Raw genomic sequence first — 26728 nt, forward strand, 5'->3', positions numbered from 1 at the left:
CCTATCCTTGAAAACAGGCATGATCCCGGAGGATTGGAAGATAGCCAATGTCACGCCCATCTTTAAAAAGGGATCAAGAGGTGACCCGGGAAACTACAGACCAGTGAGTTTGACTTCGGTTCCGGGGAAACTGACGGAAGCACTGATTAAAGAACACATCGATGAACATCTGGAAAGAAACGAACTTTTGAAAACAACCCAACATGGTTTCTGCAGGGGGAGATCGTGCCTAACAAACTTATTGCACTTCTTCGAAGGAATTAACAAACGGATGGACAGAGGAGACCCCATAGACATCATATACCTTGATTTCCAAAAAGCCTTTGACAAGGTGCCTCACGAACGTCTACTCCGGAAACTGAAGAACCATGGAGTGGACGGAGACGTACATAGATGGATCAGAAACTGGTTGGCGGGTAGGAAACAGAGGGTAGGGGTGAAGGGCCACTACTCGGACTGGATGGGGGTCACGAGTGGTGTTCCGCAGGGCTCAGTGCTCGGGCCGCTGCTATTTAATATATTCATAAATGATCTAGAAACAGGCACGAAGTGTGAGATAATAAAATTTGCGGACGATACAAAACTATTTAGTGGAGCTGGGACTAAAGAGGAATGCGAAGAATTGCAAAGGGACTTGAACAAATTGGGGGAATGGGCGGCGAGATGGCAGATGAAGTTCAACGTTGAGAAATGTAAAGTATTGCATGTTGGAAACAGAAACCCGAGGTACAACTATACGATGGGAGGGATATTATTGAATGAGAGCAACCAAGAAAGGGACTTGGGGGTAATGGTGGACATGACAATGAAGCCGACGGCACAGTGCGCAACAGCCGCTAAGAAAGCAAATAGAATGCTAGGCATAATCAAGAAGGGTATTACAACAAGGACAAAAGAAGTTATCCTGCCATTGTATCGGGCGATGGTGCGCCCGCATCTGGAATACTGCGTCCAATATTGGTCTCCGTACCTTAGGAAGGATATGGCGTTACTCGAGAGGGTTCAGAGGAGAGCGACACGCTTGATAAAAGGGATGGAAAACCTTTCATACGCTGAGAGATTGGAGAAACTGGGTCTCTTTTCCCTGGAGAAGAGGAGACTTAGAGGGGATATGATAGAGACTTATAAGATCATGAAGGGCATAGAGAGAGTAGAGAAGGACAGATTCTTCAAACTTTCGAAAAATAAAAGAACAAGAGGACACTTGGAAAAGTTGAAAGGGGACAGATTTAAAACGAATGCTAGGAAGTTCTTCTTTACCCAACGAGTGGTGGACACCTGGAATGCGCTTCCAGAGGGAGTAATAGGGCAGAGTACAGTACAGGGGTTTAAGAAAGGATTGGACAATTTCCTGCTGGAAAAGGGGATAGAGGGGTATAAATAGAGGATTACTGCACAGGTCCTGGACCTGTTGGGCCGCCGCGTGAGCGGACTGCTGGGCATGATGGACCTCAGGTCTGACCCAGCAGAGGCATTGCTTATGTTCTTAAGAAAAGCGATGGATTTTTAATTTAAAGACAGTAATTCCTTTCGGACTTAAGAGAGTGGGATTTATAACATGGGTGATCTTTGAGTCCACATACAAATTTACTGATATTATCATGGTATATATTGGAATTTTGGATCCAACCATCTGAAATGATTCATTAAAGTTTATACCCCGAATGATTGTGTTTTCATCTAAGCTTATTGACTCAGTGGTCCCTTCAGGATGGCAGTTCTGTTTACGTTCGGTTTGTTTAAGGTTATGTTGTAGTGTTGGCTATGTCACCCGAGTCCTTTTTGGAGCTTTTTTGTTTCGGCGGGACATTTGATTGTCACATGGTTTTCTTGTTCTGGCAGAGTTGTGTGTGATTGAGTTAAATATTTAGTTGGGTCATTCCCCCCTTTTTTTTCATACAGTAATATCATAGCAAGTTCATTCGTTTAGATGTGATATTTGAGTGTCGTGACGCTGTTCTGCCCTCACGAAGCATAAGTATGACATTTGAGCGTCATGACGTCATTCCGTTTCCATGGAGCTGTTTGTAATTGAGTTAATTATTCCATTAGAGCGTCATGATGTCATCCCGCTCCTATGAAGCTGTTTGCAATAAAGTTGATTACTCTACTGGACCATTTTCTTTATATAACAACTTTATAGTGAGCTCACTTGTATAAGTAAGAAGGTCCGCAAGATAACAAGGCAAGGTATTGTGTTCCCGTACGGGAATTTCAGATGTTTATATAACAGCATTAATAGTATGAGTGGTTCAATGTGTTTGCGTCATGACGTTATTCCGTTCCCACGGATCTGCTTGTAACTGAATTAATTATTTCATTCGCGCGTCATGACATTATTCCGCTCTTACGAAGCTGTTTGCAATAAAGTTAATTATTCCACGGGACCATTTCCTTTATATAACAACTTTATAGTGAGCTCGCCTGTGGAAGTACGAAGGTCCGTAAGATTGCAAGGCAAGGTACTGTGTTCTCGCATGGGGTTATTTTATTGTTTATGTGTGCGTTCATGGAGGCTAAGTGTTCTTGTTTGTTTTAACTGAGGGAGTTTTCAATGGTTTCTGTTTAAATTCAGTCCTCTCATTGAGTGAAGATCTATATACCTAGTTAAATAAATATAGAGTTATTTAAGTAAGAGTTTTTAAATCGTTTTGTATCGAGTTAATGGCTATTGCCACATATGTTTTGTAGATTAAACCATGTGTTTTAATTTTAATTATATTTTTTCTTTATAGTGACACAACAGTAACATTGTCCCCCGAAGAAGGCTTATCATTAGCTGAAACGCTCTGAATTTAATGTGAGCGTTGGGCAGTTCATGGTCCCCCAACTGGCTGGAAAGCCACAAAGATAAGTGTTGTTGCTCTTGTATAAAGTATATACTTAGAATAATATATATATATTGATTAAGCTTAACAATTTTAAATCATATCCCCCAGTTAGTTAGTTGGTTCTTTAACTATTTCATCAATAAATATTTCAATAAATTTATAAATAAATAAATAAATTTATAGGTTGGAAGGAGGTTTTGAAGTAGATGATTACACCATATGCTTTCAGAATGAAGACTTGAAATAACATCTAGGTTATAATCTAATCTAATCTAAACCTTAGGTTTGTATACCGCATTATCTCTACATTCGTAAAGCTCGACATGGTTAACAAGAGTTAGGGTAGAAAGGAACTCCAGTGGAGGGAAGAGGCAAAATGAAGAGAAAATTTAGAGGACTAGAATGACCAGAGAGGGAGGAGGTCTCTTTACTGAGAAATATGCATATTTATGATACTTCAACCTCACTATAGAGTTTGGGGATGAGTTCTATCTGTATATTAAGTTATTGTTTATAGATCTAAAGAAAGTGTGCCAATAAATCTAATTTCTTATAATTTAAAGCACTTTAGGTACAAGAGAAAAATTATATCAAAGGAAGCACAAATCATCCTAGACCCCCATTTTTGTTAACGTTCAAAACCCAAGTAGTAGCAACATTCCATGCTATCGATTCAGGACTTCTCCCATGTCTTTTCTCAACAACAGACTATGGACTTTTCCTCCAGGAAATTGTCCAAACATTTCTTAAAACTAACTACGCTATCCGCTCTTACCATAACCTCTGGCAATGCATTCCAAAGCTTTAACTATTCTCCGAGTGAAAAAAATATTTCCTCCTATTGCTTTTAAAAGTATTTCCTTGTAACTTCGAGTGTCCCCTAGTGTTTGTAATTTTTGACGGAGTGAAAAATCGATTCCCTTATACCCGTTCTACTCCACTCAGGATTTTGTAGACTTCAATTATATCTCTCCTCAGCAATCTCGTTTCCAAGTTGAAGAGCCCTAACCGTTTTAGTCTTTCCTCATAAGAGAGGAGTTCCATCCCCTTTATCATCTTGGTTACTCTTCTTTGAACCATTTCTAGTTCCGCTATATCTTTCTTGAGATAAGGAGACTGGAATTGAACGTAATACTCCAGATGAGGTGGTATCATGGAGTGATACAGGGGCATTATAACATTCTTAGTCTTGTAACCATCCCTTTTTTAATAATTCCTAGCATCCTGTTTGCTTTTTTGGTTGCTGCCACACATTGGGCAGAATGTTTAATTGTATTGTCTACAATGACACCCAGATCCTTTTCTTAGATGCTATCCCCCAATTTGGACCCTAGCATCTGGTAACTGTGATTCAGGGTTATTCTTCCCAATGTGCATCACTTTGCATTTGTCCACATTAAATTTTGTCTGCCATTTGGACACCCAGTCTTCCAATTTCCTAAGGTCCACCTGCAATTTTTCACAATCCGTTTGCGTTTTAACAACTTTGAACAGTTTAGTATCATCTCACTCATTCCAATTTCCAGATCATTTATAAATAAGTTAAATAGCACCAGTCCCAGTACAGACCCCTGCGGCACTCCACTATTTACTCTCCTCCATTGAGAAAAATAACCATTTAACCCTACCCTCTGTTTTCTATCCGATAACCAATTCCTAATACACAACTGAACTTTGCCACCTATCCCATGACTCTAATTTCTCATGAGCCTCATAAGGAACTTTGTCAACAGCTTTCTGAAAATCTAGATACACTACATCAACCGGCTCACCTTTATCCACATGTTTATTCACAGCTTCAAAGAAGTCAAGCAAATGGTGAGGCAAGATCTCTCTTGGCTAAACCCAAGCTGACTCTGTCTCATTAAATCATGTTTGTCTACATGTTCTTTGACATCTTTGTCACTTGAAAACCACTATCCATGGAGAGATTTCATAAAAAATTGGAAGAGGAAATAATCTGAGGGAGCCAGATCAGGACTGTAGGTTGGATGGTTCAGCTGCTGAAACCCACATTCTCGGATGACGGCCTGTGCTTATTGTGACATGTACACTGGCACATTGTCGTGAAGCAGTAACATGCCTGCTGCAAGTTTTCCTCGTCTTTTCTCCTTGATTGATTCCTGCAAAGCGGTCATAGTGTTGGCATAACTCTTCCCAGTTATGGCGGTTCTTGTGTGGTATGAACTCCAGAAGCAAAATTGCTGCATCATCCCAGAAGACAGCTGTCATGACTTTGCATGCAGATTTTTCTGTCTTGAACATTTTTCTTTAGGGAATGACTTGTGCTTCCACTGCATTGACTCCATTTTAGACTCAAGATCTCTGTGATGGGAGGAAATATTTTTTCACTCAGAGAATAGTTAAGCTCTGGAACACATTGCCAGAGGTTGTAGTAAGAGCAGATAGCGTAGCTGGTTTTAAGAAAGGTTTGGACAATTTCCTGGAGGAAAAGTCCATAGTCTGTTATTAAGAAAAACATGGGGAATGCCACTGCTTGCCCTGGATCGGTAGAATGGAATGTTGCTATTCTATGGGCTTTGGCAATTGGCCATCATGAGAACGGGCTACTAGGCTTGATGTACTAGGCTTGATATACTAGGCTATTCTTATGTTCTTATCTCCAGTCAACACACATTACAAAAAATTCACTTGGTCTTCACAGAACATCTCCAAGTTCTCCTGACATCACTGGAGCCTCATGGCCTTCTAATATGGTGTCAGCAGTCTTGAAACCATCTTGAACTATCCTTGGACATGACCAATTTTTCATTAATTATTTTCCAAACTGTACCTGCTGAGATGCCAATTTCTTCAGCTATTCAAGAAACCTTAATTCATCTGACTGACAAAATTAAATCCTTGATTAGGCACACTCACTATAAATTGCAGTCATACGTTCATGGATCTCCATTGGCTTTTTCCCTTCTTTTGTGAGACATTTTATCACTGACCGGTGCTCCAAATCTAGCAGTTTCTTACTTGATTCAGAAGGACTACCCTTACATCCTGTCTTTTGGAACGTTAGGCTTGCACTGCGCCGCAACTGTGCATGAGTAACCTCAAGACATGTCAGAAATGCAGACTTGTTTCAACACACTTGCTATTTTCTAGAGTGAGAGCGAATATCATTCCTATCTATTGGAATATTATCAGAAGAACCTAATCTATTTTTCCAGTGCAATAGGAATGGTATGCTGAATCTTAGGGACATACCTGAAAGTGTGTAGGGAAGACCATGTCGCAGATCTACATACCACCTCTGGAGGTATCACCCTCAATTTCACCCAGGAGGCCACTCCTGTAGTCGAATATTCTTTCAGTGACACTGGCAATTTTTTTATGCAGACAATGCAGTTGGAGGAGATCGCTATAGTTGTGGCCCAGGAACCAGTGTTTTGGATTTTCCGGCTTCAAGAATATCTGTCTGGGACCTTGACAGGTTCTTTGAGACAAACCTCCTGAGGCGTACTGATGAAAAAAAGTCGGGAGCTCCCAAAAGAGCTCCAGCTGTAGATTCTAGCCACTTGAGGTTTGCTGCCTAGTAAGGACTTGGGACGATCTTGACAACTGGCCATAAGATTCACCCAATCCTTTACCAAAAAGCATCTATCCCTTGAAGAGGAGTCTACTAAACATAGTCCTGGAGATTGAATTGTTCAACCCCTGTCGGATCCACAGCATGCATGAGGCGGAGATAAAGTATGTGGAAATTCTCACCATGACTAATTACACTATAAAGTGTGTCAGCCACATAATTCACCCCAGCCAGCATGAGCTGAGGTAATGGCTCAGCTGCCGTCATGTCCAGGGTTTGCAGCCATGAGTGGCAGGTGCTTGCTACAAAAACAGCAGTCTGACATCGCCTTAGCTCCTGGGCCAGGACCTCAAACTGCCTCCTGAGGACCATATTCACTTTGCAGTCCTGTGTGTCCTTCAACATGACTGCTTCCTCACTGGGTAAGGATGTGCATTTAGTCACCTATGCTACCAGTGAGTCTACCTTTGGCATAGTAAACATTTGTTGGAACTCATGATCCATAGGATACGGCCTAGTCATGGCTTTTGCCCCTTTAAGGGAGCCTTCCGGTACCTTCCAGGGCTCTGTAACCAGGAGTTTCATATGTTCGAGATCAGACCCTGCTCAAAAAAGAATACAGAGATGACTGGGGCTGAGGCAGATCAATCTTGAGTTCATGAAAAGATTCAGTAATAATGTCTGGCAGGGCTGAAGGCTTGAATAGCCACCATATGGAGGGACCCTATCCCGGATCCACTGCTGGGACTCCATCCTGATCCTCAACATAGGAGGCCAAATCTCTCATCAGAAAGGCCTTGATTTCAGACAGTAAGAACATAAGAATAGCCTTCCTGGGTCAGACCAATGGTCCATCAAGCCCACTAGCCCGTTCTCACAGTGGCTAATCCAGGTCCCTAGTACTTAGGCAAAACCCAAGGTGTAGAAAGATTCCATGCTACCGATACAGGGCAAGCAGTTGCTTCCCCCGTGTCTCTCTCAATAACAGACTATGGACTTTTCCTCCAGGAACTTGTCCAAACCTTTCATCCCCTGAATCCCTGTCTGAAGAAGCTCCACTCTTACAGCAGCACTCTGAGGTTTCTTAAGAAGCGTGTGCCGAGGGTTGCTCTTCTGCGGACCAAAATTGCATATTTTAGCCGTGCACATACACCTACCAAAGCAGATCAATGAACTCTAGGGTAAAGGTCTTAGTAGGCAACTTCCTTCCCCTTCAGAAGAGAGGAGAGGCCTCTTTGACTATGGAGCCTCTGAGCCAATTTGGCACACCGTGCTCCTGTTCTGGGGCTCCTGGGGAAATTTTTGCTCCCCTAACAGGCTCAAAAGCCCTGTGCCATGCCCCAGGGACTGTGTGGGAGTTAAATTCAAATTTCCCGCCTCCCCGCTTCACTCGTTGTGGCACATGGCACAAGGGTGCACTTCCATCACCTATCCTTCACAAACAAGGCTTGATATAGAACAGGGATCTCTCAAAATCCCTCCTCGAGGGCCGCAATCCAGTCGGGTTTTCAGTATTTCCCCAATGAATATGCATGAGATCTATGTGCGTGTACTGCTTTCAATGCATATTCATTGGGGAAATCCTGAAAACCTGACTGGATGGCAGCCCTCAAGGAGGGACTTTGAGATCCCCAATATAGAAGTATTAGAGTCAGAGGGCTCCATCCCTAGCATTTTGGAAGCAAAACAAGGTGTTTTGGAGAACTTAGAAAAAGGAAGAGGTTTCAAAAGCTATGACTGTCCGTCCATTCTTGTGAGCATGCTGCAAAAAGATATCAGAGTACCCTAAGGTTCAGCATACCATTCTTACTGTGCAGGAATTGTGTTTACTAGTTATTCTATCCTTCACTTTCATTACAACCATGGCAAAACAGACCATAAAAACTGAATATAGAAATGCTGAAATAAAATTTAGTAATGAAATCGTCTCCTTTCCATCAAATGAACCTAGAAGTCAAACATTTTCTGATTTATAAATATTGTGGCTTACCCTTATTTATTTGCATTTCAAACTAGATATTATACATCACAAATATCACACAAAACTTATACATTTAAAATAAAAAGGCTAAAATCCTTAGAAATCAACATATTCCAACAAAGAAACAGCATTACATCAAAAGAAAATATAAATGCTTACCTTTATTTATAAATAAATGAAATTATTACTCTGTTTACTACAGCTGCTATTTACAACTTGAGAATAATTCAATAAATTATGGCCTCCTTTTACTAAGCTGTGATAGCTGTATTAGCGCGTGCTGAATTGCCGCATGCACTAGACGCTAACGCCAGTATTGAGCTGGAGTTAGTTCTAGCCGCGTAGTGCGGGTTTAGCACGCACGGCAATTCAGCGCTCGCTAAAAACGCTATCGCAGCTTAGTAAAAGGAGCCCTATGTGTGTAACATGGAAACATGATAGCAGATCAAGGCCGAATGGTTCACCCAGTCTGTCTCTTAAAGAATTACCCCAAGTGTAAAAATATACCCATGCTCTGAAGTGCACACTTTCACAAGACAAGCTTATAGGCATTTGGGGGGAGAGAGTAGAATGGCAATTTACATGTGTATTTTTTACAATCTGCAGGCTTCCAAGCTGGTATAAATGTATGAAGGTTCATTTCACTCACAATATGTGCAGTGCATGGGTGCTTATGTGTCTTTATAATATAAACATAGAAACATAGAAATAGACGGCAGATAAGGGCCACGGCCCATCTAGTCTGCCCACTCTAATGACCCTCCCCTACCTTTGCCTAGTGAATAGAGCCCACGTGTCGATCCCATTTGGCCTTAAAATCAGGCACGCTGCTGGCCTCAATCACCTGCAGTGGAAGACTATTCCAGCGATCAACCACCCTTTCAGTGAAAAAGAATTTCCTGGTGTCACCTCGTAGTTTCCCGCCTCTGATTTTCCACGGATGCCCTCTTGTTGCCGTGGGTCCCTTGAAAAAGAAGATATCTTCTTCCGCTACGATGCGGCCCGTGAGATACTTGAACGTCTCGATCATGTCCCCCCTCTCTCTGCGCTCCTCAAGCGAGTATAGCCGCAGTTTGTCTAACCTCTCTTCGTACGGGAGATCTTTGAGTCCCGAGACCATCCGGGTGGCCAGTCTCTGAACCGACTCCAATCTCAGCACATCTTTGCGATAATGTGGTCTCCAGAATTGCACACAATATTCCAGGTGGGGCCTCACCATGGATCTGTACAATGGCATAATGACTTCCGGCTTACGGCTGACGAAACCCCTGCGAATGCAACCTAGGATCTGTCTTGCCTTGGATGAGGCCTGCTCTTCCTGGCTGGCAGCCTTCATGTCCTCACTGACGATCACCCCCAAGTCCCGTTCTGCAACCGTTCTTGTTAGGATCTCACCATTAAGAGTATAAGTCTTGTATGGATTGTGGTTGCCTAGGTGCATGACTTTGCATTTTTTGGCATTGAAGCTGAGTTGCCAGGTCCTAGACCAGCGCTCCAGTAGGAGTAGGTCGTGCATCATGTTGTCGGGCATTGAATCTTCGTCCGTTGTGCATTTTCCCACTACATTACTTAGTTTGGCGTCATCGGCGAATAATGCTATTTTACCTCGAAGCCCTTCTGCCAAGTCTCTTATAAAGATGTTGAATAGGGTCGGTCCCAAGACCGAACCCTGTGGCACTCCACTGATCACCTCCGTCATTTCTGAGGGGGTGCCGTTCACCACTACCCTTTGAAGCCTACCACCAAGCCAGTTCCTAACCCATTTCGTCAATGTGTCACCTAATCCTATAGAACTCATCTTGTTCAGCATCCTGCGGTGTGGTACGCTATCAAATGCTTTGCTAAAGTCCAGGTACACGATGTCCAGGGACTCCCCAACATCCAGCTTCCCCGTCACCCAGTCAAAGAAGCTGATCAGGTTGGATTGACATGATCTTCCCTTAGTAAATCCATGTTGACGGGGGTCCCGTAGATTTTCCTCATCCAGGATCTTATCCAATTGTCGTTTGATCAGAGTTTCCATAAGTTTGCTCACTATAGATGTTAGACTCACTGGTCTGTAGTTTGCTGTCTCCATCTTTGAGCCTTTCTTGTGGAGTGGAATGACGTTAGCCGTCCTCCAGTCCAACGGGACGCTTCCCGTACTAAGGGAGAGGTTGAAGAGTGCCGACAGTGGCTCTGCCAAGACATCACTCAACTCCCTAAGCACCCTGGGGTGTAGGTTGTCAGGCCCCATTGCCTTGTTAACCTTGAGTTTTGACAGCTCATCGTAGACACTGCTGGGCGTGAATTTGAAGTTACTAAATGGGTCAACTGAGTCTGCCCTTGTCTGTAGTTGAGGGCCAAGCCCCGGCGCTTCACGGGTGAAAACTGAGCTGAAGTATTCATTTAATAGCTGGGCTTTTTCGGAATCCTTTTCCACATAGTCTCCGTTTGGTTTCCTTAGACGTACAATCCCGCCAGAGTTTTTACTTCTATCACTGATATACCTGAAGAAGGATTTATCTCTCTTCTGGATGTTCTTTGCCAGAGACTCCTCCATGTGAAATTTAGCCTCCCTGACTGCTGTTTTGACTGCTTTTGACTTGGTCAGGTAGTCTGCCCTAGAGTCTTGTTTCCCCGATTGTTTGTAAGAGATGAAAGCTTTTTTCTTTTCCTTGATGAGGTCCGAGATCTCCTCAGTGAACCATTGCGGCTTATTGTTTCTTCGCCGCTTACTTACTAATTTAACATAGCGGTTTGTCGCTTCTTGTATGGTGGCTTTCAAAGTCGACCACATTTCTTCCACGCTATCGGTTTTTGCTTGGCTTTGTAGCGCCTGGTGAACAAAGGAACCCATATCTTGGAAGTTTGTGTCCTTGAATTTGAGGACCTTGGTCAGCGTGTTAGATTTAGTGAAACCTTTCCTAAGATTGAACCATACCATGTTGTGGTCACTGGAGGCCAATGTGTCGCCCACCGAGACCTCTGTGACACTTTCTCCGTTGGTAAGTAATAGGTCCAGTATTGCCTGATCCCTTGTTGGGTCTAACACCAGTTGCTTCAGACCAGCTCCTTTCATAGAGTTTAATAGCCTCCTGTTGCTGCCAGAATCGGAGGTTAGTGTATCCCAATCCACATCAGGCATGTTGAAGTCACCTAACAATACTGTGTCCCCACGCAAGGTGATATTTTCTATATCCCCGATTATTTCCATATCCAGGTCAACCTGTTGTCTTGGGGGTCTGTAAATTACGCCAAGATACAAGCATTTGTCCTTCCCTCTGGCCAAATTAACCCAAAGGGATTCTCCAGTGTATTGGACATCTGAGATTCTTGTGACCTTAATGTCATCTTTAGTATATAATGCTACACCTCCTCCCAATCCCAATCCCAATATAGGCTATAATGCAGGGCTGTGGAATAGGAGTTGGAGTCGAGGAGTCAGAGACAATTTTGGGTACCTGGAGTCGGAGTCATAGGTACCAGAAACTGAGGCTGAGGCGTCAGAGTCAAAGGATTTATCTACCAACTCCACAGCCCTGCTATAATGGACACTTTTCCCCCCTCTTCACACATTACTTTCTATAAAAAATTACCCAGTCAATATTTGAAGAATGTTCTAACCAAATTATTTTAGAATTTGAAACTCTAGTATATATATTGTACAGAAATTCAGTAATGCAAATTTACTACTATATATATATATATATATGCACAGTGCTGTTCAGATATATATGAAAAATTAAAATTAACGAAGCTAGGACAATCCTAGGGTGCAAAGGATTTTTAGCACCAGACAACTCAAAAAGTTTATTACACATGTGCTCAGGTGACTAATGCTGGAAAATATTCAAACAATTGGCAAGATGTACATGTCTTTGCAGTAATGTCCAAAAGTCAGAGGGTAAGGGTTAAAGTCCTTGGCATTTAGGCCATTTTTCCCTCCACCCCACATGAGTGTTTCCCTCCCCATATTTGACCAGTTAGCACTAACAAGCCAATTTCCTGTAACCAGAACAGCAAAGAATTCTAATCACAAAACATATACAGCAAAAAAAGAAACAAATAACAAAACACATTAAAAAAATAAACAAACAGACAAACTAAAATAACGAACCTCAAACATAAACCCTGCTCGCCAGTCCACATCACCATACCAAAATTCTGGGTTACCCACATGTAATAAAAATTCATGCTCGAACACAAATGACCAACTGTTTCCTGGAAGATGAACTGCTGCAGATCCCTCAAGGCATATAATGCAGGTGACAAGTATGCAGTAGAGCTGCCCAATTCAGGAAAAAAAATTTTTAATTCGATTCAGCCTACTGAATTAGTTTTTTGATTCGATTTTCCTGCCCAATTGGGTGTTTTTTTCAAACAACCTGGTGGGTTTATTTTATAGCCTCTTCACCCCCTTTGCCTTCTCCTAATCACACTGGTGCTGTGGTGTAAACAAAATAAACAAACAAAAAAGACTTTTCCTCTCTCTGTTAAATCCTAGCTCACGTTTACGGTCTAACACCAGCTCTGGCAGGATACACATTTCAAATTTGACATATTGTAATCACAAAACAGAAAATAAAATTAGTTTTTCTACCTTTTGTTGTCTGGTCATTATTCAAATTTTGTTGGTCTCAGGCTCTGGTAGTCTTCTGATAACTTGCTTGCCAGGGTCTCCTTCTTTCTCCCTGCTAACCATCCATCTTCCATCTCTGTCCTCCCCTTCTGTTTCTCTTCCCTCCACAGGAGGTCTGACATCTTTCCTTTTTTTCGTCTCCCTCCACAGATCCACCTTTTCTTAACTACCCTTTCATCCAGCATCTCTCCTTCATTCCCCACCACCCCAGGGTCCACCATCTCTCCCTTTCTTTTCCCAACTACCCTCCTATCCAGTATCTCAATCCCCCCTCCACACCATCCCTTGCGTCCAACTTCTCTCCCTTTCTGTTCCTTCCCTCCCTAAATCCCACTGTCCATCATCTCTCTCCCTCTCCTCTATTTTCAGACCCATTTCTTCCTCCCCAAAGTCCAGCATATGCACATCTCTTTGAACCCCCTTCCCTCCCTCTGTGAACTTCTATACCAGGGCCCCCCTCCCCTGAAGGTCTGTCCCTCCTTTGAAGGCCTGCCTCCCCCCTTGAAGACCTATCCCACCCCTGAAGGCCTGCCTGTCCCCACCACCCTTGAAGACCTATCCCACCCCTGAAGGCCTGCCTGTCCCCCCCCCTTGAAGACCTGTCCCCGTTTGAAGGCCTGCCTCCCCCCCTTGAAGGCCTGCCTCCCCCCTTGAAGGCCTATCCCCCCTTTGAAAGCCTATCCCACCCCTGAAAGTCTGCCTGTCCCCCCTAAAGGCCTGTCCCCCCCTTTGAAGGCCTGCCTCCCCCCCTTGAAGGCTTGTCCCCCCTTGAAAGCCTATCCCACCCCTGAAGGCCTGTCCTCCCCTTTGAAGGCCTGCCTGTCCCACCCCGAAGGACTGCTCACTCCCCCCACCCCCCGGCATCTGGCTTCCACCCCCTGGCCTTCCGCTTCCCCCCCCTGGCCTCCCTCACTGTTTACCTTCCAGCCAGAACAGCCGGCAAGCAAGATCGCGGTGTTAGCGATCTTAGTAACGCTTCGGAGATGGTTCCTCCGTCACGGTCCCGCCCCTTCTCTGACATCAGAGGAGGGGCGGGACAGCGATGGAGGAACCAGCCCCTCCACTATCGAGACAACTCAACAAGCCAAATTAATATAAAATACTGCATAGAAAAATCATGCTAACAGAATGCTACACAGAACACAAATGACAAATTTGTAATAGCTGACCAAAAATTAAAAATATAAATTAAATCAAAATCCTATGAATCCATACCTTGAATGTAGTACACCTACCTATATGTATAAATAAAGGAATCTAAGGGCTCCTTTTACGAAGGTGCATTAGCGGGTTTAACACGCGTGACTTTTTATCACGCGCTAACCCCCATGCTGACCGAAAAACTACTGCCTGCTCAAGAGGAGGCGGTAGCGGCTAGCGGGCGTTAAACCGCTAGCGCGGCTTTGTAAAAGGAGCCCTGAGTCGAATGTTTTATGTATCAACTCTGCAGCACTGGGGATATCGTAAAAACCTACTGGTAAGTGGCTTGTGGTTCCCCAAGACATGTTTGAGAACCACCGTGCTAATGTCTAACTCCTTTATATGGTGCTCCCGAGTCTGGTATTATTTTGTGATATTGCTTTCTTCACAGGCAGGACTATTGCTGTTTCAATCATCAAAGTTAATGCTGTTATGGTATGCTTTGATTTATAGAAATTCTGATTGATTTATGATATAAAAGACCCATCCAGCCCTGCAAACAACCTATCAAAATTAAAGTGCTTATAATAATTTAAGAATGATGTAAAAAATTGCTCGTGTCAGTTTTACTTCTTGGTTTATCAAACAATTACAGAAATACCAACAGGTTACTAGTCCTCTCCCCCCTCCCCCTGCCAAAGAAAAAGGGGAAAAAAAAAAAAAAAAAGACCTGCAGATACATTTACACACAACACAGAATGCAAATTTTAGTAGACACATTAGCCCTGATCAAAACTGAGTTCTTTGCAGGTTGTGCAACCTTTTATGAAATATATGAATTTGAGAGACCACCACACGGTGACATTCAAGACTACAAAGGTTCCTTTAACTGTGATTGCGACTGTGACTTGTATAGACTCACCAAATGCAGAGTAAATGCCCCCAGACTAGTAATGTAAATGTGCAGAAAAAATAGAACTAGAAACCCCAAATCGCAAGTCGGGGGGAAGGAAGAGTGTGGCGCAGTGGTTAAAACTACAGTCTCAGCACCCTCAGGTTGTGAGTGCAAACCAATGCTCCTTGTGACACTGGGCAAGTCACCCAATCTACTACTCTTACTTACTGCTTATATAGCACTGAAAGGCGTACGCAGCGCTGTGCATTTTGACATTTATAGACAGTCCCTGCTCGGAAAAGCTTACAATCTAACTTGGACAGGCATGACATTTAGGGTTGGGGATGCAGAACCCAAGGTGAGAGGAGTTAGGAGTCAAAAGCACTCTCAAAGAGGTTGGCTTTTAACTGGGACTTGAACACTGCCTGAGACTGAGCCCAACGTAGGGATTCGGCCAGCTTGTTCCATTGCCCAACAGGACAGACAGGGGAAAATGCTTGAGTGCCTGAAAAATTCATGTAAACTGTTCTGAGCTCCCTTGGGAGAATGTTATAGAAAATTGAATAAATAAGTCAGACTCTATATGAAGTGCAACACGAAAAGACACACACACAAACATCTTCCTGAAATGTACAAAACAGAAAGTTATCTCAGGTGCACATTTGCCACGATTACAAAACAAAAAACCAAGACTTCACAAAATAATAACCAAGGGGGGGGGGGGAATCTGTAATTATGAGAAAGAAGAAAACAGCAGCTACTGCAGCAAAATATATTGTATCTTACCACCAGGCAGGAAATTAACCAGAGACAAAATGACCCAGGGCCAGCACAGGAACATCAGCTTCGAGTTAGTCAAGAAAATCAAATCATTCTGTCTCCTTCTATTGCCATTCTGTAGCAAATAACGTTTACTTTCCTACCATCATTCTATTTCTTCTCATCATTTCAATTTCTTGGAACACATGTCTATTTTGGGAACTATTAACCGCCTTCCTGAAAAGATTCACCCAATGTAGTATACAAATATAAAGAGACAAAGTTATCTACAAAAACAAGTCCTATAACTCTGACAGTTAAGTATAAACTAACTTGAGTGGGAAACCTACAGGTACTATAGCGGTAATCCTCCTACAACGTGCTGCCCAAGTCTAAAAGGCCGCGCTCGCCCCACCACTTCCGTGTTTACAATCCTCTCCACTTCCCTCCAATTCCCATCCGCATTGTAATCCCCCTGCATCGGCCAGTTACCAGTCAGCTCAACGCCTATTGGTCCGCAACACGGAAGACTCAGCTATCCCATAGGTCGGCATTCGGTTTTCGAACGTCCCCGGGAGCTAATTGGCCAACATGCCCCGTCAATCAAATCACAATACAGTCCGTTTGATCTCTGCGCTTCCGCTATACAGATTTTGGGGGGAGGGGGGAGAAGAAACCTTTCACGTCTTCCCGGGTTTTTAATGGTATTAGAATTCATATAAAGCCCGTGTAGTCATCCTCAAATATCCCCGTCTGTACGGTTTAGTGACTTAACAGCGCTTCTTTACGTCATATTTCACATTATTCTATGAATCATAAAGTCAATATTCAGCAAAGACTTTAACGTTCCCTAACAATCCAGAAGCAATACGACAGCTAAACTGCACCGTAGTCAGAACAAAAACGATTTTTTTTCTGCACAGGTGCAGCTTATTCCGGTCACGGCAACTAACGGGACTTTCAATGCCCGTTATGTACGATAAAGAATAGAAAAGTTTAGGAAATAAACCTTAAAAGCTATTCTTGCATTTAATAAGAATGCTTTATCAGTCACTGATTTTCTCATTAAATCCATAAAAAGATGTCTAGTGAGATTTCTATCCTCCTCGGCCAGACAGCGTGGCAAAAGACACAAGGAAAGACAACAATCTGCCACACTTCCTGCTTCCCAAGCAACGAAGAGTGAAGCACAGAACGCCCCTCTCAGCTCGAAACGAGCCTGCAGAGTAAAAAAGCATGCGAACCACGAGCAGCCGTCGTTGCCTCTCGCACAGATCTACAACAGGAAGATCCCCAAACGCCATGCAGGTTGCTAACCAAAAAGGTGATCACTTCCTACTTTGCCCTCCATTACTTCATGCGAGCGCCCCCGAAATCACAGCATGCGCAGCAGCCTCCGGTCGCGCCGCCAGCCAGGTTGGCCGCACGGCACCCCTCGGCATGCACCCGCCTCCCCCGTGCACAACTTCCCGGGCGTCTTTACCGGCTCGGATAAGCAGATCGAGTTGGTTGGTGGGCCCCTCGTGCAGCGACGTCGCCATGTTTATCCCGCACCTTCTGCTTCACATTGAGTTTGCACGGAGGCGGCGGCACGGAAGGGGGCGGAGGAAAGCGACGCCAGAGATCCTTGCGCGGCCGGCAGCAGAGCGCACGACGTCGTGCAAAGCGCTTGTTCCGCCGCGAACACCCGCGAGATCCTTCCGCCGTGCCAGCTACGCAAACAGGAAGAGCAGAGCGGCCTGTCACAGGCAGCGTCGCGAGCTGCGCGCACACGTATGCAGGGGCGATGGGACCCGGGCAGAAGAAAGTGATGGCATCAACCCGTTGCTTCAGTAACAGTCCGTTTAAGAAGTCGGTTCAATTTTTCTAAGTTATTCTAAGACTGCGGCTGGTCGGAAAGGAAACATACAATATTAGCATGAACCTAAAATAAAGTTACATTTAAATTATTGTTTTAAAAAAGGTATCGTCTAAATAACAGATGCATGCCGTGTTATAATTTAAAGGGGATCCTTAGCTTTTTACATTTTTTAAAGGCACGAAGATTCGGGGAGGAACTGTCTCGTGCGTTGTTGATGTACAAATAGATCATGCAAAAGTAAGATAGCCGATATTTCGTTTTCAGTGAAAAGGTACGGTATCATTTATAACTTGGTAGTTAATTTAATGAAATGACATAGGGTTGCCCATCTCTATTAAAGATATTATTAAACATATTTTTGCTCAGTGGTTTTAAAAACATCTAATTAACAAAATAAAAATAGGTTGCTTGCAGCTGCACTAATTGCAAACACAGTTCACATACAGTGTGATAACTGTATGGGAAGATACTGGGAAATGCCTCAACAACACAAACTGTGCACAAGACAGTGTTTTGCATTTTATATTTAAAGTACAGTATGTGCAAAACTACTCTATTTTATTAACTAGGCCCTTTCTGCAATACACTAATCTACCGTTATCAGAACTCATCTGTACTAGACATATACAGCACTGTGCTCCTATGTAGGTCACTAGTGGGCTCAAAACCCTTTTTTTTTATTCCTGGGGCAATGAAGAGCTATGTTTCTTGCCAATGTTCACAAGGAGATTCAGTTTGCCAGGATAGAATCAAAGCCCACTACACTAACCGTTAGGTTACTCAGCCACTCTAATCTTCGATTCTCATTGGGAGCAGACTTTGGTGGAATTGCTTCCCTGTAATCTGTACTGAGCTAGAATAGTTTAGGAATGGAAGCTGGCTAATAATAACCCCAATTTTAAAAAAAGGAATCTGGGAAATTAGAGACTGGTGAACCCGATATTGGTGCTCAGCAAAAGTGGCTCAATGGGATCGAGTCAACATTGGATATAGCAAAAGCGAGGCTTGCCTTCCTACTTTTAGGCCTAGATTCACTAACCTTCGCGATCCATGGCAGGCCGACTGATCCACAACACGTCCTCATGCAAATGGAGACGATCGGAGGCATGCCCCCACCTCCCTGACCACATGGATTGCTGGAGAGCAATCCTGATGCATGCGCAGACCATCTTCTTTACCTATAGACGGTCTCCGTCTGCTCTCCGTGCTCGAAACTTTTTTTTTTACTTTTTTTCCGCAAGCCCATGGTTTTAACCTGCAGGTTTAAAGCGGGACTGCACTGGAGCATGCTCTTGCACTTAACAGAACACGCCTTAGTGCAGCCCCGCTTTAAACCCGCAGGTTAAAACCACGGAGTCGGGGCAGAGAGCGGGGCAGCAAGAGCAGGAGAATCGGGGCAGATATGTTATGTGGTCTGTTGGTATTTCTGTGTTTCTGTACTTCAATGGGAGTCTGTTAAAATAAAACAAACTTGACCGGTGATGAAAGTCGGGGCAGAGAGCAGGGCGGTAAGAGCAGGAGAGTTGGGGTAGAAAGCAGGACGGCAGAACGCAGGAGAGTCAGGGCAGAGAGTGGGACGGCAAGAGCAGGAGAGTCGGGGCAGAGAGCAGGGTTTTTGAACAAGTGACTGGTCCTCAGCAGTCGCTTGTTTTTGGATTAGCCAGCCCAGTCAAGTGTGCCTGAATTTTGTTAGTGAATCGAGGCCCTTCCTACTTTGCATGTTGTTCCCCCCTCATTTGCATGATCGGATCGGGTGCAGATATGCTCAGGGGGGAAGGTTAGTAAATCGGGTCGGGGCCGCAAAGTGATCAGGGGGTGATTGGTGGGCTTAGTGAATCTAGCCCGTAGACCTTCAAAAAAAATCTAATAAACAAGTGGTGAACCAGTTGATTGTGTGATAAACTCCTTAAAAATTATAGTCATGGGACAGGAGGTAATGTCCTTTTGTGAATCACACTATATAAAAGACAAGAAACAGTAATCAGTTATCTATATGGAAAAGGGTCATTGGTGGCATGCCCCAAGGGTTTGTACTAGAAGGGCTGAAGTTAGGACCCAATGTGGTGAACTGGGTCAGAAACTGGCTGTCAGACAGACGCCAGAGGGTGGTGGTTAATGGAAGTCGCTCGAAGGAAGGAAAGGTGAGTAGTGGAGTCCCTCAGGGATCAGTGCTGGGGCCAATCCTGTTCAATATGTTTGTGAGCGACATTGTTGAAGAGTTAGAAGGAAAAGTATGCCTTTTTGCAGATGATACTAAAATTTGTAACAGAGTAGACACCGAAGAGGGAGTGGAAAATATGAAAAAGAATCTGCAAAAGTTATAGGAATGGTCTAATGCCTGGCAATTAAAATTCAATGCAAAGAAATGCAGAGTAATGCATTTGGGAATTAATAATAGGAAGGAACCGTATATGCTGGGAGAAGAGAAGCTGATATGCACGGACGGGGAGAGGGACCTTGGGGTGATAGTGTCCGAAGATCTAAAGGTGAAAAAAACAGTGTGACAAGGCAGTGGCTGCTGCCAGAAGGATGCAGGGCTGTATAAAGAGAGGTGTAGTCAGTAGAAGGAAGAAGGTGTTGATGCCCCTGTACAGGTCATTGGTAAGGCCCCACTTGGAGTATTGTGTTCAATTTTGGAGACCGTATCTGGCAAAGGACGTAAGAAGCCTTGAGGTGGTCCAGAGGAGGGCGACGAAAATGATAGGAGGCTTGCGCCAGAAGACGTATGAGGAGAGACTGGAAGCCCTGAATATGTATACCCTAGAGGAAAGGAGAGACAGGGGAGATATGATTCAGACGTTCAAATACTTGAAGGGTATTAACGTAGAACAAAATCTTTTTCAGAGAAAGGAAAATGGTAAAACCAGAGGACATAATTTGAGGTTGAGGGGTGGTAGATTCAAAGGCAATGTTAGGAAATTCTACTTTACGGAGAGGGTGGTGGATGCCTGGAATGCGCTCCCGAGAGAGGTGGTGGAGAGTAAAACTGTGACTGAGTTCAAAGAAGCGTGGGATGAACACAAAGGATCTAGAATCAGAAAATAAGATTAAATATTGAACTAAGGCCAGTACTGGGCAGACTTGCACGGTCTGTGTCTGTATATGGCCGTTTGGTGGAGGATGGGCTGGGGAGGGCTTCAATGGCTGGGAGGGTTTAGATGGGCTGGAGTAAGTCTTAACAGAGATTTCGGCAGTTGGAACCCAAGCACAGTACAGGGTAAAGCTTTGGATTCTTGCCCAGAAATAGCTAAGAAGAAAAAATTAAAAAATTTAAATTGAATCAGGTTGGGCAGATTGGATGGACCATTCGGGTCTTTATCTGCCGTCATCTACTATGTTACTATGTATTTAACATACATAATTGCTCTGAAGATAAAAACGATGAATGAGATAGCCAGGACTACAGATGATACAAGTTATTAAAAGGACAGAGAACTGCAAAGATTTGTAGAAGGATTTTATGTGAGTAGACTAGGTATCTAAATGGCCAATACAATTTAAGATGGAGAAGTGCAAAATGATTTTAATCAGGGATTATGTTTCTCTCTCTCAATACCAGATCTCTAGAACTGCTAAACAATAGATATTAACTATGTCAATTCTATTCAATTTGTAACATTTTTTTATAATCATTGTAAACCGCATAGAACTTCACGGTCCTGCAGTATATAAACCATTATTATTATTATATGCAAACAGAAAATGTTGAGTTCTGAGTTGTTACCATCCAAGAAAAAGCTCTTTGGGTCACTGTGGACAAAATACAGACACTTTCAGCTGGGTAAAAAGGGATGGAGAACAAACTAAAAATATAATTATACCTATAGGTCTCTGGTTCAGTTCTGGTTAGTTCCACTCTATCCTTTTTGAGAAGGAGCAGACAGAGAATGGTTACAATAATGATAAAGGAGATGAAATACCTCCTTTTTGAAAAGATTTCACCTCAGAGAAAATTAAACAGAAGGTGATATAAGTTTATAAAATCATAAGTGCAATGGAATGGTTAAATAGGGAATGATTGTTTTAACCTTTTAAACCTACAGAACAAAAACACACTCCACAAAATTAAGGACCATAAGAACATAAGAAGCGCCTTCTTCTGATCAGACCTTCGGTCCATCAAGTCCGGCGATCCGCACACACGGAGGCCCTGCCAGGTATACACCTGGTGTAATTTTTAGTCACCCATATCCTTCAATGCCTCTCATAAGGAGATGTGCATCTAGTTTGCTTTTGAATCCTAGGACGGTCGATTCCGCAATAACCTCCTCTGGGAGAGCATTCCAGGTGTCAACCACTCTCTGAGTGAAGCAGAACTTCCTGATATTAGTCCTGAACTTGTCCCCCCTTAGCTTCATTCCGTGTCCTCTTGTCTGTGCCAAATTGGACAATGTAAATAGTTTTTTCTGCTCTATTTTGTCGATTCCTTTCAGTATTTTGAAGGTCTCGATCATATCCCCTCGCAGTCTCCTTTTCTCAAGGGAGAACAATCCCAGTCTCTTAAGTCGATTCTGAAAATAAATTGTAAAATCTACCTCTGCCGTAATATATAATTTAGCTGTGAAATCTACTGACAGAGGATGATGTGGTCAAGGTGACTAACCTATTAGGACCCTAAAGAGGATTTGGACAAGTTCTCAGAGAAAAACTTCATTAATGACTTTAAAAAGTAAGCTTTTTTGGGAGAGCCATTGCTCATCCTTGGAAATGGGGATTGCTGGGTATTTGTGACTCAGATGGGACACTGTTAGAGACAGGAATCTGGGTTCAAAGGACATTGCTCTCATTCATCATGGCTTTTCTTATGCTCTTAAATTAATCCTGCCACCACTTCTGTAGTCACTGGCCCCAAGCCTGACTGTGACTCAATACAAGAGATCATGAAGTTGTGCTCCTACTGCATTGGCTGACAGTAGGGGAGAGACCCGGGTGAGAGAAAGGAAAAGTTCAAGACTTCAAGATGTTAAGCTCTATTTTCCACATAGATTCAGTTTTTTCCCCCACAATCTCCCTGTCTAGTAAATCTAATCCAAAGAAATGTTGCATCAGTCTGCAGCATTCAGATAAATTTATGTTTTTATTACAATTTGTAGTTGTGACCACTTCACACATGCTGGAAATTAGGTCATAATTTGTTTCAGCTTTAAGAAATTTAGGAATAGATAGTCCAAAAATGTTTTTAAAATTTAGACATAATATAAACATTCAAACCATTTTGAGCCCTTATCATTCTAGACAGGTAGTTAATTACTGGCTATTGCAAATAGTTAAATTCAGTAGCAAGCATTATTACTAGTATACAACACCATGATCATAACTCCCATTTTGATATCATGCCAATGGCTACTTGTTTTATGGAGAATAAAATGTATGACAAATAGGTTAATGCCTTATCAACCCTCCAGGACTCTAAAATCTGCGATTTGAGAACAATTGCAAGTGCTCTCTTTGAAAGTGGTAATACCAGAAATGATTTGAGATTGTTTTCTGTAGCCAGACCAGTTTTATGGGATGCCTTGCCAAGTGCAGTACAGAAGGTTAACAATTTATATTTTTTATATACTGCTTCTATTTGAAGCAGTTTACATTCAGGTACTCTAAGTATTTCTCCCTATCTGTCCTGGTGGGCTCACAATGTAATTATGGTACCTGGGCAATGGTGCGTTAGGTGACATGGGTCACAACAAGTGGCATGGGGATTGAACCCACAACCTCAGGGTGCTGAGGCAGAGGTTCTAACCACTAGATCACTCCTCCACTTTTTGTAAGCGGATGAAGGCACGTTTATTTCGGCAAGCTTTTACTTCACTAAAAGGTGATCAGAACTAAAGAATAATGTGCTGACCAACCCTCCTCCCTGTGCTTTCAGATTAAAGTTAGAACTATTAATAATGAGATTATGACTTAAGTGAGCCAGGTACCATCTGTTCCCAGTAACAGACACCATGGAACTTGGCTTTCAAGGAATGATAGATGAATTAATGCAGTTATAACCAACCTTTGAGTAATCTGGATCCCCAACTTCCTGATGCAGGATACAAAACATGATCATGTTGGAGGAGGAGAGATAAGTTTTGGAATAATGTGAGAAAATGTTTACAGATATAATTTTTATAAGAAAGTACGTATATGTTTAAATGAATGCACTTTTGAGCACAGATTTATTTTTTGAACTGTTGATGATTCAGTGTGACATGGTTATATGGAAATCATGAAGCAAATTCATATATTTTTACTTATATATTTTGTTGGGAAAAAAACCTAAATATTTGAGTGGGGAAAGGCATCCCATTTTTATGTTGAAAGTTGGCAAAAACAACCAAAGGATTGTCCCCTTGAATCCACAGAAGAGTAGAAGTCCAGAACTAAAAAAAAACTGTGCAGTCTGATGTTGGCTTTATTAGAACAAGAAAATAGTTAACAATCTTTAAAACAATGGAGTATGTCCACACTTTTGACCAAAGGTGTGGATGTACTCCATTGTTTTAAAGATTGTGAACTATTTTCTTGTTCTAATAAAGTCAACATCAGCAACATCCACAGTTTTTTTGGTTCTAAAGCTTGACAAAAGGCAGAGGAATTCCAAAAAACCTTGATGAGTTAACCGTGTGCTTGAGTTACTGTGTGCCTGAGATTGTGACTGCTTTTCCTTGGAGAAATGTTGACTTGTACAGCAAGTTGGAAACAAGCACAAATCAAGGGAAAGGATACTTGATAATATCTTATTGTGCACTGAGACCACATGAACTGGCCTATTTTCCTATTGGAAATTAAAGTAAAAAAAAAGAAATTCTAAATATAGGTATAGGAAATTATTTATAGATTCAATAGATTTATTTCTTAGTCAAAATACTCCCTCCTTCTAAAACTATTACTCTTCATGCTGATACTACGCTCCCTCACTAATTGTATTCTATACTCTCTGTCTGTTCAGTGTCTTCCTATCCATTTGTATTCAGTAATTCGCTGGCCATCCAGCCCCTTCACAGTAACATGTTAATACTATATTGTAGTTCGCTAATTGTTAAGATTGTAATTCATTGATCTTTAAGATTGTAATTCGCTGATTGTACAGCTCTCTTCACTGTGAACCACCTAGAAGTCAAGATTATGGCGGTATAGAAAAATAAAGTTATTATTATATTATTATTATTATATTTCCTGTGTATGTGTTGGTGTCTATGTTCTCTATTATATTTGTGCTGGGCATCTGTTTTGTCTGTGGGGAGTAGTGCTGCCCGATTTCCGATTCAAATCAATTCACCAATTTACTTTGGGTGAATTGAATCGATTCATTTTTGTTTGGTTTTTTTAAATCGGCCTTGCCAATTTGGTGGCCAACCCTCCTCCCTGTGCCTTCAGGTCTCCTAAAGCAGGCGCGGCAGCGCTGTCTCTTGCTGGCCATCCACTGCCACTCCTGCTTTAGGGGGTGAGGGGGGAGGGTCAGTCGGGCAGTGCTTAGGCGCTCTTTGCAGCATCCTCCGGCTCCCCCCCCTGGCTTCCCGCTTTTACCTTCAGATAATTACAGCGGCCTGCAGAGAGGATTGCCGATGCTGTAGCGATCCTTGCAGGTTGCCTTCATCCTCAGCAGCACGTTCCCTCTGCCATGATCCTGCCCCTGGCAGAGGGAATGTGCTGCGGAGGCCGATGGCAGCCTGCAAGGATCACTAAAGCACTAGCGATCCTCTATGCAGCTGCCGTAATTATCTGAAACTAAGACCGGGAGGCCACTGGGGAACCTGGAATATGCTGCAAAGAAGGGGGAAACATGCAGGCCTTTGGGGGGGGGGGTCAAAGAGATGTGCATGTACCGGACTGGGGGGAGGGGGGAAGAAATAATGGATCTAAAAACAGAGGAGATGGAGAGAGATGGTGGACAATGGGATTTAGGGAGGGAAGGAAAAGAAAGAGAGAGAAGTTGGGTACAATGGATGATGTGGAGGAGGGACAGATATACTGGATAGGAGGGTAGTTGGGAAGAGAAAGGGAGAGCTGATGGACCCTGGGATGGTGGAGAAGGAGGAAGAGATGCTGGATGAAAGGGTAATTAAGAAAAGGAGAGATGGTGGATCTAAGGATGGTGTGGTGTAAACAAAATAAACAAACAAAAAATACTTATCTCTCTCTGTTAAATCCTAGTTCACGTTCACGGACTAACACCAGCTCTGGCAGGATACAGATTTCAAATCTGACATATTGTAATCACAAAATAGAAAGTAAAATTATTTTTTCTACCCACCAGAATGTTTGAAAAAAAAAAAACACCCAATCGGTAGGCTGAACTGAATAGAATCAAAATTTTTTTACCTGAATCAGGCAGCACTAGTAGGAGGCATTTTAGAGCATGCTGAGGTAGCTGTGGAAGACTAATTTTCAGGGGGAGATTTTGTTGGGTGGTGGTGAAGTTGCAGGGAGTAGTTTTATGAGGTATGCTGAGTGTGGGACAGTTGAAGGGAGTTGGACTATTTTTTTTTGGCTGGGGGGAGGGGGGCTTATTTTTCTGGAACCTTCAGACTTCAAACATTTTCAAACTTGTCTCTTTTTACTGATTTCCTTTCAGGCCAGATTTCATGTCATTATGTTAATGTTTTCTATATCACAGAAGCTAAAACTCCCTCTCCGATAGAAACAAATTGGGCCATTTTTTTGGAATGGGGCTTTATTTCTCTGGAACTCCCAATTGGGTTTGGCCCAGTTTTGAACTTGTGTCTTTTTATTGTTTTTTAATTCTGTCATGCTAAGTATCATTCGATCCTGTTTATTTTTTTAAGTTTAAAAAAATTCACAAACATGATGATAAAGGAAATACTAGTACTTATACAAAACAAAAGGAATTGAAATCTAAATTTTAACCATAAAATTAGAGATCCAAGATATAAGGAAAATTATAATAATAATTAAATATTATAATAATTATTATTATAGACAGTAGAATTACTATCACATTTGCCTAGCTGACCTCAGTGGTTTGTGGAACACGTACTTGAATCTCCACTTCTTTCTTAGACACCAAAAATCCAAAAGCTGTTTGAATTCAAGAAATATGTGACTTATTTTCAAAAATTACAACACAAGTACAAGGAAATCACAATAAAAACCATC

General features: G+C 42.7%; 1 protein-coding gene across 6 annotated transcripts in view; it reads right to left on the reverse strand.

Moving 5' to 3' along the window:
• Window positions 1-26728, reverse strand: part of ELF2 (E74 like ETS transcription factor 2) — a 235192-nt gene that overhangs the window by 90695 nt on the left and 117769 nt on the right. The window contains exon 1 of one of the 6 annotated variants that reach the window (XM_033939289.1): window positions 17249-17417. The exons of 3 other annotated variants lie outside the window; for them this stretch is intronic. In XM_033939289.1, the coding sequence (XP_033795180.1) occupies window positions 17249-17306 (58 nt within the window). In that variant the 5' untranslated portion in view covers window positions 17307-17417. Of the gene's footprint in view, window positions 1-15792; window positions 16085-16115; window positions 17007-17248; window positions 17418-26728 lie in introns of those variants that run through there. 2 more of the 6 variants (XM_033939308.1, XM_033939298.1) reach the window with 2 other exon arrangements.

Source organism: Geotrypetes seraphini, chromosome 1, assembly GCF_902459505.1.
Source record: "Geotrypetes seraphini chromosome 1, aGeoSer1.1, whole genome shotgun sequence".
In the NCBI taxonomy this organism is placed as follows: Eukaryota; Metazoa; Chordata; class Amphibia; order Gymnophiona; family Dermophiidae; genus Geotrypetes; species Geotrypetes seraphini.